The sequence below is a fragment of the Leuciscus leuciscus genome, assembly GCF_965113295.1.
Source record: "Leuciscus leuciscus genome assembly, chromosome: 14".
Classification (NCBI taxonomy): domain Eukaryota; kingdom Metazoa; phylum Chordata; class Actinopteri; order Cypriniformes; family Leuciscidae; genus Leuciscus; species Leuciscus leuciscus.
The window spans coordinates 12297004-12309846 of record NC_138738.1 but is presented as its reverse complement, the minus strand read 5'-3'; the positions used below and the strand labels follow the sequence as shown (position 1 = coordinate 12309846).

Below are 12843 nucleotides of genomic sequence, written 5' to 3'. Positions count from 1 at the left end.
CATTCATTTTCAAAAGATAATATATTTAATTGGTTTAAATAATGGTATAGTTGTGGTGGTAGTGTCCATAATGCACTAATCTGTACTCATAAACATGTTTTGCTTGTATCATGCTTCATTGATGAATTTTGGAATAATTCAGATTTTTTTTATATTTTGTAAATAAGCCTCTGCATTTATTTGATCAAAAATACAGTAAAATCTGAAATATTGTGAAATATTATTACAATTCAAAATAACTGTTTTCTATTTTAAAATGTGATGTATTCTTGTGATGGCAAAGCTGAATTTTCTGCAGCCATTAACATTAGTCTTCAGTGTTACATAATCCTTCAGAAATCATTATAATATGCTGATTTGGAGCTCAATTATTATCAATTATGATTATCAATCTTGAAAACAGTTTTTGAATGTTCCAAACTATTTTTTTTTTTAAACAAATACTTTTGTTACATAACTTTTTTTTACTGTTTTTACTGCATTGTTCATCAAATAAATGCAGCCTTGGTGAGCACAAGACAATTATTTTAAAAACATTTAAAAAATCTTTATTCCAAACATTTGACCAGTAGTGAAAATGGCTCATGTCCATCTGCAAAATGACTAAACAGAGGTGCAGGATATCCAGGACAGACTTTCACCCTGCTTTTGTCATGTAATATATAAATAGTGCCTGTTTGATTGTTAGTGTCATATTAAACCATCAAACTTCCTAAAATAGTCTATATTTTTGACAGAATACAATTTGTTGAATAATTGAGTGATATCTTAAGTGATATGTAAATCTAGTTATGTAAGGTTTGTTGAACTCATTTACCAGTTTTTAAGGTTATTTCAGAATATAACAAACCTAAAACGCAGACCAAGACATCACCATTTAGAATGGTCAAACTGACACTTGAGACAATATATAATACAATATAATGTATAATATAATGTATAATATAATATAATATACGTGCAGGCACATCATATGTTCATAAGTCATTTCATTCTGTTTTCTGGATTGATGAGTGGAAGAAGGGTTGTGTTTAAATAGGGTTGGATTAGTTAGAATCTATGGCTCACAGAGGTTAACATGGATTCCATTAAACATTACTAAACTAACTGCTTATTTAAGGGTTCTACTTTTTCTGTGAAGGATTTTAGGAATCATATATGCATTTCAGGTACGATGGAACAGGAGTCACTGGTATGAGTGTTTCTGGAAGCTTTCCGTAGATTGCGGCATCATGAACAATGCTTCACTGGATTTAGGTCACTCTAAATGGAGCATAGTCAGAGTGACATCAGTGACGGGCACTGGTGAGTTTTGATTGTCTACATGCAATCACAGAAAAAGATTCTAGATTATAATTATGTATATATATATCATGAAACTGCTAACTGTCAGCAAAATACAAGAGCTAGTGTATGATCAAAATAGATACGCAACCCATTTCAATAAAAAGTGACAAGTTATAAATGTAACTCTTGTGTCAGACTACTTACTAATGTAAAATGTCTAAATAACAGCATCAACTATTCTCAAGTTAGAAGGGAATTTGAGTGAAAACAAACTCTGATTTAAAGCTTCAGGCAGAGAATGATTTATGGTTGGCAAACTTGGCATTTATGAGAGCTTGAGCCTCAAGGAAAACATAAAAGGGTGGTGAAAGCAGCTGTGCCGTGAAATATCTGACACACCGTGCTGACTCATCATTCTCTGTCTCACATCTTTAAAAGCTTCTGCACAAAGAGACATATTATCATCTAATTAGCAAATGGAAACTGTTGATGATGTAACACTGTACTGTTGAATCGAATGTTCATTAGGCTACAACCAAACATAAAGGCCAATGAATCATTAGCCTAGAGAGTAAAAATGTTTTTTACGGTCAGCTAAATGTGTGATTTTTCAATTATTTTATAGATCAGGCAAAAAAATCTCATTGCTTTTACAGTAAATACATACAATTCGATAAAAGATGATCATCGCTGCCTCCTTGTGGAGATGGTGGAGCAGTAGCCTACTTAATGCTGTTTTTGTTGTGCTGTTGGTCAGGTAGTCTTTTTAAAGTTGGCATGGAAGTTGCGATAGTCTTTTCTTTCCTATTGTGACTGAGACGGGTTCTCGACTTTAATGGGGTTACATTTGTGCCAAAAATGAGTCGACTGCTTTGTTCTACATTTGTCCTTGTCAACAGTCATAAGTTACTATATGTTGATGTGTATGTTCTCTGTTTATTTCGTATTGTTCTGTCATTCTGTCATCTTGCTTTGTTGTCCTTACTGTCGTCCTGTTCAGTCGTCCTGTTATCTTGCTCGGTTGTCAAAAACTCAAAACTCCAGCAAGGACGACAGTAAGGACAACAGTAATGACAACAAGATAACAGTTTGGACGACAGAAGAACAGGACAACAGAACAAGACGACAGAACAAGATGACAGTAATGATGACAAGATAACAGTAAGGACAACAAAACAGGACGGCATTAAGGACAGCAAAGCAAGAAGACAGAACAACAGAACAAATTGACATAAACAGAGAACATACAGATCAACATATACTAATTTCCCTGAACAACTAGGCACTGACTAGGACAAATAAATGTCCTGCAAAGCACAAAGCAGTCGATTCATTTTTGGCACAAATAGAACCCCATACTCAAGAGAGTATGTGATTTCGGACGCAGCCGAGATGTCAGGATGGGAAGTTATTTTGATTAAAGATTTTAAGGACACATGCATTAAAATAATAATAATGTGCACTGTGCACAGATAAATCATTTATAATAAAAATGGCATATTCCATAATGAACCATTTTGATGTCATGGTGACTTTAAGAGCCCTAAGTAAATGTAACACTTGCAAAGCTGCTATGTCATATTGGATTTAAAACAGTATAGTGTGACACCAAATGATTTACAATGCAAATGCCTTTTTGTTTCCACACCTTTGACATAACAGAACAAATGTGTGTGCAGGTATCGTGTTCCAGCAGAGTTAAACAGAGAACAATACCGTTCTTTGTTTTGCCTGCAAATGACATCTGAAATGATATCTACTTCTTGTAGAACAAATAGTTTAATGTGTAGCCTATCTCATATCAGTTTTGGCTTGTTTTGTGGATGTAGTGATTTACAGTAGCCTATAGAGATTAATAAGGAGAGTTTGAGTTTGGATCACATAGCCTACAACAAAAATAAAAGGACTTGAGAGGGGGGAAAAAATAGTAGGCCTAATCAAAACTTAATATAGGCCTATGTTAGTATTTTCTATTATTGGGCTAATCCTAAAGATTGATATTGTTCTTGTTCTTGTCATGTATGTTAGACCGAAAAAACTAACCAGCCGATTCCTGGCTGAGCCTACTTCGAAATTGCATATTAAATAACGTTACTTACTTCTACTCTTACCATTAAATAAAGTAGTATGAGTGGTATAATATGATATTTCGAATTCAGCCCGTCTCTCATTTTGCACAAGTCCCGCCTTAAAATAACGGCATTTTCAGAGAGCCGTCTCAAAGTATTCAGATTGTTTAACATGTGGTCACATTTTATGTTTACAGAGTCTATCGGAGTCTTTACAGAGTCTATCTTCTATAGTCTGGTTGTACGGAGGCTTTATACGTTGTTTTCCAAAAAATTACGCCCGCCAATTTACTTAAAATTATGATTAGTTTTTATACAGTTTCGAGCGGGTGTTATGCCATTAAACGTTACAATTGTCCAGCAAACATAATCCACTCAGTCTGAAGTGCACAGCGTATCATTATAGCGCTAAAGGTTTTTAGTGTGACATGACTATATTAAAATATAGCTGTCACTTTTGCTAGCGTTAAACCCACAGGAAACACTGCTGACTAGTAAACTTCTTGATGGTGCAGTCGCACGTCGATGACAATACCAAACGCGTTTGAACACGACAGAGGAATGTTGCACAATCGGTTGGTGTGACGTGGGGTCCCGTAAGTTTGAGTCTTTGAAACTATTAAGTAGAAACTAACAGCACCACACCACGAGTGCTTTCACACCCACTCTCTCTGCTCACTCCGCCCAGGAACCGTCAGTTTATAGAAGGAAGCGCTGAGACATCTGAGAGAAGGATCGCTTTGTGTGCCAGCTGATCAGAAGTGAAGATGGCAGAGGGAAAACAAGGTGCCACTGCCAACATTGGGGGCAACATCGGCGCGGGAGCTGGCATCCTGGCCAAACGCTTTCAGAAATCAATGAACCGAGCACAAGAGAAGGTAGGTGTGGTTTTTTGTTTAGTTCAGGACCTTGGCTCTCAGGTCATGCTGCTCTGGATGTGTATTTTGTGTGTGACTATCCAACATTATTCTACTTGTACGTATTTATAAGTCCTGAAGGAAAATGGTACAAATGTACACAGGATATGAAAATATTGTGAGTTGTAGAGCTGGTTCTTTTTTTTTCTTTCAAATTCACTTTTGTGAACACAAGAACTGCCACTTCCTGCCTCAATCACTTCCTCCCTAAGCACACCTCCTCTTCTAGATTTCACTCTTTTGCAGACTGCACACAATAAGAAGATTTCTTATCTTAAAACCACTCATTTGTTTTAATTTGAGAAATGTAGTGTCCGCTAGAGCATTTCTGATCTTTCCTCATCACAAGGAACAATTGAACAATTGCTGCAATTAATATTCGAGAATAAAAGTGGAACTGGCTGGCGAGTCATATTTCAGTGGCCATACAGTGACAACTCTTGATCTTCTACCTGACATCATGTCTGACTGCAGTGTGATCAACTTGGTTGTAGGTCATGCAGAAGCTGGGCAAAGCCATGGAGACGAAAGATGAGCAGTTTGAGGAGTGCTCTTCCAACTTGAACAAGCAACAGGTATGTATGAGAGAGAGAGAGAGAAAAACATGCAGATTTTTTTACCTCAAACAATTGACAGTCTGCATTAAATGGGGTCACCGCTCAACATTAGGACATTGTTATTTAAAGTAACTGGACTGGGTGAGTTGTGTTGTGTTGTGTTGTATGAACACTGACAGAATGATTATTGAAAGTAGCACAGGAAACTCCACCTTTAGAAAATGTCAATAAGCGACTGCAGCTCTCTTTCTTTTCAGTACAGTATCAAAGGTTGACCTTTTCTGGCCTATTTTGATCCCATTTATCCCTCAACCAACCCAGGAACCCCCTATAAAATGCTATACTTGATTGGTAATGCTTTTCATTAATAACACTATCAAACTTTTATTATAGTACACTTGTGTTGATGTAGTTTCTCACTTAGGAACTTCACATCCTATTTCATGTCCTGCCTGCTTCGTAGCACTGAGAATATATTATATTTGTTTAATAATCATAGATGGTTTACACTCTGTAGATGCAACCAAGTCAAGAGGCTGCTACTTTCAACCATAAATATTTTAATCCACTTACCACAAACTTTAGCTTCAAGAACCCAATAGTAAAATCCATTGAACTAATATTGAACTAATTTCCTTACCACCTACACATTTTCTATTTTTATTCAGAAAGTTTCCATTTCCGTAATATGCCTGTTAAAGATCTTGAGGGTACACATTTCAAAATGCACTTGACTATAAAAGTAGCCAAACATTTTTTAAATGGGATAGTTCACCCAAAAATGACACACTAAAAAAGATATTTTAAAGAATGTTAGTAACATTTGACAGCACCCATTGACTTCCATTGTGACTATTGAAGTCAGTTGGTGCCGTCCACTGTTTCATTACCAGCATTCTTTAAAATATATTTCTTAGTGTTCAACAGAGGTTTGGAACAACTTGAGGGAATGAACATTCTGTCATCATTTACTCACCCTCAAGTTGTTCCAAACCTGTATGAGTTGCTTTCTTCTTCTTCTTGGGTGAACTATCCCTTTAATAAACCTTTAGCCTTTAGACAAACATGTGATTGTTTCTTTTCTCTTTCCAGACTGATGGCGTCAGACTCTTTAAGGATGTTAAAGCGTACTACAATGCTGTTAAAGGTACTACTGTCTTACTCAATTGAAACGCAGACATTTTTTGTATTGAAATCTACTGACTGAATCTTTTGAATCAATTGAAGAATAAATTGTAGCACTCTACAGAACTTTGTATTTCATAATACTTAATTGATTCAGATTTTAGATTTGCAATTACTTGCTAATTGTGCCATAGGCTGCTGGGTGAGAGTGAAAGTGAGATGAGATGGTCTTGGTTGTGTTTCTCCGATTCAGCATTTGGGGAAGTGAATGTCTGTCAATTAAGGAACTGAAAATGCTTATTGTGTAAATGTCTACAAGAATAGGTGACCTTCCCAATTGAATTGTGGGCGTACTGCCCAGATGTATGTTTGCAGAGCTATATGAAAATATGAAGGGGTTATTGAGTTTGAGGAAGACGCAAGATGTTCGTGGTCTCGTTACGCAAACCATTTGCGCGCTTTTGATAGAAACCAAAGTCACCGCATGTGTTTTTAGCCCCATCTCACAGGTGTTCTAAAAGGATGAATTAGTATCTGTGATAAATCTCTGAATGTGGCTGAATCTAAAACAGTTTATGTAACTGCCGTATTAGAGAACAGATTATTCACAGATTATTAATTTATAATTTACCACGGAATAAACTGGTGTATACATTGAATGTAATTATTAATCAAATTTCCGTCCAGCACTGTATGTTTTGCAGAGCTCGATGACTACCATAAGATACTTAAGAATGCTCATTGGTTGATTTCATAATTTCTTGTTGCTACAGTCACAGCTTTGTTACTTGCAGTGACTTGTTGGGAATAGACAGAGTTTTAGTACTACTGCCAAATTGTGTAACAGTTTTAAAAGAAGTCCTCACGTCATGTTTTGAACACTCCCTGTTTCTCAGTGATGCATGAATCATCCAAGCGCCTGTCCCAGACTCTTAAAGATATCTATGAACCAGACTGGAATGGAGTCGAAGATCTGACTGTCATTATTGAGGTAGATCAGGCCTTTTTTATGACATTTAATAGTTGAAATCTCTACCTTCCTTGCCTTCATCATCTCTCTGGCTTGCTATTACAGAGTGAGGATCTCCTGTGGAATGATTATGAGGAGAAGCTGAGTGATCAAGTCGTTCGAACAATGGAGAATTACACCGGACAGTTTCAAGATGTCAAAGTTTGTATTGCTGCCAAATTACAAACCTGAACGTGATAAATTATGTGTTCACTATCTATAGCCTAGGTCTGTTTAGTGTGTTTTTGAAAGGTTGTCAGGCTTGGTGTTGAATGACTGTTTTTAGCCTTGACAATTTAGCTGTTATCTAAAGTTTTCGTAGACTTTTTGATATTGTTGAACAAAACAAAAATTCCGTGGGAGAGCTATAACTTTGTCACAGCTTTAGTTTAGAGTGATTTAGATAGTATAAGATGCTAATACCATGGTATCTTGATAAATTGCAAAGCATTGAATGCTTATTAAATTCTCATAGTATTTACATGGTACTTCAAAATCATTCTTAATTTTACTGTAGCTTTAAATTCTCTAATACTGTAATCTTTCAGGAAAGAGTGGCTAAACGAGGAAGGAAGCTGGTTGATTATGATTCAGCTCGTCATCATCTGGAGGCGCTACAAAACTCTAAGAAGAGAGATGAGGCCAGAACAGGCAAGGTCAGCTCACATTTGATCATTTAAATCTCCCATTTTAGAAATGGTTCATATTGCTAGTTTGTTATAGCTCATCACATGACCATTGGTGCTGATTCCTCTCAGGCCGAGGAGGAGTTCAGTAAAGCCCAGGAGGTGTTTGAAGAAATTAACAAGGAGTTAAGAGAGGAGCTGCCTGTCCTCTATCAAAGGTTGGTACAGCTTTATTAACAAAAATGAAACTTAGGGTGTGATTTACACTTTGAAAGTTTGGTTCGATTGAAACAAACCCTGGTGCATCTGCTCTGTTAGTACGGTTCATTTGAATAAGTGTGAACGCTAAAAAGACGAGCCGCTGAAAAAATATGAACGCAACCTTGAACAAAGACATGTACTGTAAACAAACCAAAACCAGGACATTATGTCACGAGCCTAAAAAAGACAGAATTCTCAAGCATACCTGTCTTTTCTTGTCATAGTTGCGATGTTGCCCATCACAGTTGGGTACAGGCATTAGGACCGTGTCTCCTTGCAGCTTAGTTTGTGTGTGTGACGGAGGGAATCCTGCCGCTGTTATGACTCCTTTACATATTTTATAAGCGCTTTACAAGTTGTCAGCTCCATCATATACCATCATAGTACGCATATACAGCAAATGTATTTAGCCCAAGTTTCATCGCAAAATATATGTCATAAAATATGTTTTTTTTAATCTTTGGATTAATAAGTGTGAACGCAAAGCGAACTAGGACTAAATGTATAGTTTTCTCTTTTTTGGTCCGGACCAAAAGAACCAAGAGAACCGAACTACACGTGTGAACACACCCATAAAAGAAATAAATTCAGCCAATTCCTTCCTGTCACCGAGGTCTCTAATAATAATAATAATAATGTAATTTAATTTGGCTACATTGTCTTCCTGTTTTCAGCCGTATAAGCTGCTACGTCACCATGTTCCAGAACATCTCAAACCTGCGGGATGTCTTCTACAAGGAAATGAGTGTGGTAAGTTTTATTTTACTTTGATGCTCCTTTTCTTACATAACAGAAAGTCTGGGATGAGTACAGAGAACAGAGTACTTCTGGGATGGACATACAGTACATAGTATACTCTTCTTTCTGTCATTGAAATGCCAGGGTTTTATTAATTACATTTACTTATTTAACTTGGAAAATACACCTCATTATGACTCACAACATTTCCTTTTCAGTAACATTGTTTAATGTTTAAATCTTAATTACGTTAAAGAGGTCAATGTTGCTGAATGACTGAATTTAATTTCATGTTTCAGTTAAATCACAATATTTATAATATGATGAAGAAGCTTGAGGATCAGCACTCCACCAAACCCTTCATCATCAAAGGCCTGAACAGGTAATATCTTTATTTGGAAATAATTCATTTCTGTGAAGATCTACTGTGGCCCCAAAGTTTAGACTATTGGTCCATAGTCAAATGCATGAATGTAATTTCATACAAAATAATAATAAGAAGGATAACACAGACACTTTTCCAGTAAAACCTTTCACAAAACTTTGTGGTTGCCAACTTAATGGAACATGATGAACATCTTACTTTTGGTTGAGTATGAATTTGAAGAAAACTTACTTCACCGATAAAAAATGTAAAAAAAAAAAAAAAAAATCACGAAGGACGCATTAAATTAAAGAAAGGTAACCGTAAATACATTCATATGGTTACAAAACTTTTTTAATTAATGCTTTTCTTTTGAACTTTCACATTTCAGTTAATCAAAGAATCATGACAAAAAAATGTATCACATTTCCCAGCAACTGTTTTCTGTCATCGATAATAATTAATATTTCTTGAGCATCCAAACAGCGTATTAGATTGAAAGTTCACCTTTTCCATCACATAAATAAATAATTAAAATGGAAAACATTTATTTTAAATTGTAATATTTCATAAAATAGCATAAAATAATTATTTAAAACTTTTGAACTATAGTGTACTTCATTCATCCTCTAAAATTCCATTTTCACAAGTTGGTTAGATGGCATTGCAAAGGAAAGTGTAACTTAATTATAAGTAAAGATCTTCTATCATCCGTTTACGTAAGTGTAGATTAAGTGCTCATATACTTTTTGTGGCCATTGTACATTGCACGTCTTTAAAAGTAGGACATCGGTGTACCAATAAAGAGAAAAAAGTAGGAATTGTGAGAGAAACTCACAATTGTGAGATAAAAAGTTGCAATTACCTTTTTTTTATTGAGTTTGTATCTCACAATTCTGAAATTGCAAAAAAAATTTTTTTAAATTGCAAGTTATAAACTCAGAATTGTGAGAAATAAAGTTAGAATTGTGAGATAAATTTGTGACAAATTTAAAACTCGCTTTTAGAACTTTCAGAATTGAAAGGACTTTATTTCCCGCGATTCCGAGTTGTGAGATAAAAAGTCGCAACTTCCTCTTTTAAATTTTTTATCCTGTGGTGGAAGCTTCCATAGAAATCCAAGACTTTTTGTGTTCTGTATTGTCTTTTTATATCCCTTGTTTTCTTCCTCTTGTGTTTAGTTCTAAATCTAAGAAGAGAAAGTCTGTCACGATCTCTGCGCCCATCCCCTGCAACACCGCCTTCCCTTCGGATCATCCGGGCATAAGCAAGCTCAGCATGCCCGACACCCTCACGCACACGGACACGCGTTCGCACACTTCCTCCAAGAGCACAGGAAGCACAGCATCTGAAATATCAGACTCTGAGTCGAACTCTTTTGACAGTGAGCCCAACACACCCAAACGGCAGTCTTTGTGTTCGGAGGGTGAAGGGGTTCGATCCGTGGGAGCCGCTGAAAACATGTCAGAAAGTATCACTGATGAGTCTGTGAAAGCAAACGGCCAGGAACATCAAGGTTCAGTGGCCACTGAGCACTGTGAAGAGGAGGAAAGTAAATCAGAAGCATCATCAGAAGACACCCATCATGCATCTGCAGATGGAGACAATGAGGCTAAGCCCTTATCGGGCGACAAAGACAAACCAGCACCTGTCCCCAGTCCTCGAATACCCAGCTTCTCCAAGAAAAATGAAGGAGGGATGGATCAAAATACAACGGAATGCAGCAAGACGGAGGGAGCAAAGGAAGACGTTAAAGCCCAAAAGACAGAGTATGAAAATCCTCCTGGCTTCCTCGATAAGGTACAGTGTCTTTGGAAGTGCTAAAACAAGGAAAGTCATTGATTTGTATTTGTGTGGGTAATCATTGTTTTTGTGTTTTATTCTTTTCCATAGGCTGTTGCTCTGGAGAATCAGGACTCAGATGAAGGTGTGCTTCTGCTGTTTGAAAAGGGAGATGTGATCCTTATATATGTCGATGAAGAAGAAAAGGTGAGGTCTATATATATTTGTTGTATGGCATAGGAGTTTTTACTTAACTTAAGGACTTTCTTGCATCTGGGAACAGGGTTTGAAATCGGATGGTTGTTGGTTCCATCACTGTTAAGGAAACTGTTGTGTCCTTAAGCATATTGGGGATCAGTAAGATTTTTGTTTGTTTGATTTTTATTCAGCAAGGATAGATTACATTGAACAAAAGTAACAGTAAAGACATTTATAATGTTTCAGACAATTTATTTTTCCAATAAATGCTGTTATTTTGAACTTTTTATTTCTTGAGTCCTGAAAAATAAGTCATGATTTCCACAAATATTTCTGCTGTTTTCAACATTGATAATTATAATAATAATTTCTTGAGCAGCAAATCAGCATATTAGAATGATTTCTGAAGGATCATGTGACACTGAAGACTGATGTAATGATGCTGAAAATCCAGCTTTGCATCACAGGAATAAATTACTATTTAAAATCTATTTAAAAAAAACAAAACATTATTTTTAATTGTAAAATAAAATAAATAAATAAATATCAAAATTACTGTTTTTACTGTATTTTTAAATAAATGCCGCCTTGGCTTCTTTAAAAATATTAGAAAATCTTACCGACCCCAAACTTTTGAACAGTAGTGTGTATTTTTTTTCCTTTCCTAATTTCAGTTATTATTACCTGAATAACTTGCCCCCACCATGGCTTTCAAATCTCATTCATGCTTTTGTATATTCACATTTGCCATGTCATGCTCATGACACAGTTGGGTTTGGCGTCGCCATCAAAATGAGTTTGAATAGAATACACACGTTGAATAGAATTTTAGGAAGTTTATTCGTGAATAGCTTGTATGGACTACATTCATAAGTGCTTTCGTTGTCCTTTTTGTAAATGTGTTCTTTCTATTTCATAATTTATTATTATTAGCTTTGATAATGGTTTGTTCATTCTAATGAATCAGTCTGAAATCTATTAGTACTTTTCAACATTCTTGGTAATGTTGTGAAAATCTTCTATTGCAGCCGGAGGGCACAGTATGGGGCGTGAGAGAGCAGGACTGGATCCAGTACAAGGATCTAACACTACTCTCTGGCATTGTCAAAGAGACCATGATTGAGCGCATCACCTCTGAGTAAGATACGTCTTGATGTGGGGGACGCAGGATGGCATGTGAACCCGAGATGCCTTGAGTGCCCGTCTGAGTGCACTTATGACTGGATGTCGTAATATGAACTTTGTCTGCCCTTTCCACTAGACATGAAATACAGTCTGACTTCTTTAGGATATGGTGTCTTTACAAGTTCCTGTTGCAGCCTCAGCAACCCTGTTTTTTGTATCTTTGTCTTTCTGACTTTTATAGATTCGAATTTTGATCAATGGATTTATGAATTGTTCATGCAGTTCTTCACTGTTTCATTTGCATGAATGAAGCCACATATTTTGTATCAGAAAAAATAATTGTGTATTATGCAAAAATATTTCGAAACATACTGCACTTTCTGGTGTTTTGTTGAACTAGCTGTGATCTCTTCTCTATGTGTGTATTAACAGTGTAATATTGTTGTCAATGTTGTTTCTCTTATAAATTCAGTGTTAAAGATAGACTACCAAGCTTTTTACAATGTTTACAGGACCAAAAAATGTGTTTATATGAGTATTACTTTGAAACCGTTTTCTTAAATGAACAAGAAAAAGTCTATTGTTTTACTATAATAAAGTTGACTGCTGGGAAAAAGTTCTATTGAATTGTTACTGTATGTCCAGTGCTCAAAGTGGGGTGAGTGGGGTGGGTGGGGGTGGGGGTGGGGGTGGGGGGGGGGTGCAAGTGTCATCTTTATTTCCATAATTTATTTTGCTTCTCTCAGTATCAACAATTATTAAATACTGATTTTGAATTTCTGTAG

General features: G+C 36.0%; 1 protein-coding gene across 2 annotated transcripts; it reads left to right on the top strand.

The window, feature by feature from the left end:
- The first annotated feature begins 3842 nt into the window (after positions 1 to 3842).
- Positions 3843 to 12678, top strand: bin2b (bridging integrator 2b). Of its 2 annotated transcripts, XM_082137253.1 has the most exons (13): positions 3843 to 3952; positions 4045 to 4234; positions 4768 to 4848; positions 5923 to 5977; positions 6852 to 6946; positions 7031 to 7126; positions 7513 to 7620; positions 7723 to 7808; positions 8526 to 8601; positions 8889 to 8971; positions 10135 to 10753; positions 10847 to 10942; positions 11962 to 12678. In XM_082137253.1, exons 2-13 carry the CDS (start codon positions 4124 to 4126, stop codon positions 12073 to 12075), a joined length of 1620 nt encoding a protein of 539 aa, XP_081993379.1. In that variant the 5' UTR covers positions 3843 to 3952; positions 4045 to 4123; the 3' UTR covers positions 12076 to 12678. The 2 variants fall into 2 exon arrangements, with proteins under 2 accessions (XP_081993379.1, XP_081993380.1); XM_082137254.1 differs by lacking the exon at positions 3843 to 3952 and having other exon boundaries at positions 3984 to 4234.
- Positions 12679 to 12843: the final 165 nt, after the last annotated feature.

What these genes read in the sequence shown, in the direction of transcription:
- bin2b (XM_082137253.1), top strand. Translation starts at nt 4,124, where the DNA reads ATGGCAGAGGGAAAACAAGGTGCCACTGCCAACATTGGGGGCAACATC. An exon ending in CCAACTTGAACAAGCAACAG is followed by an intron (nt 4,849 to 5,922) that starts GTATGTATGAGA and finishes TTCTCTTTCCAG; the next exon opens with ACTGATGGCGTCAGACTCTT. An exon ending in ATGTCGATGAAGAAGAAAAG is followed by an intron (nt 10,943 to 11,961) that starts GTGAGGTCTATA and finishes CTTCTATTGCAG; the next exon opens with CCGGAGGGCACAGTATGGGG.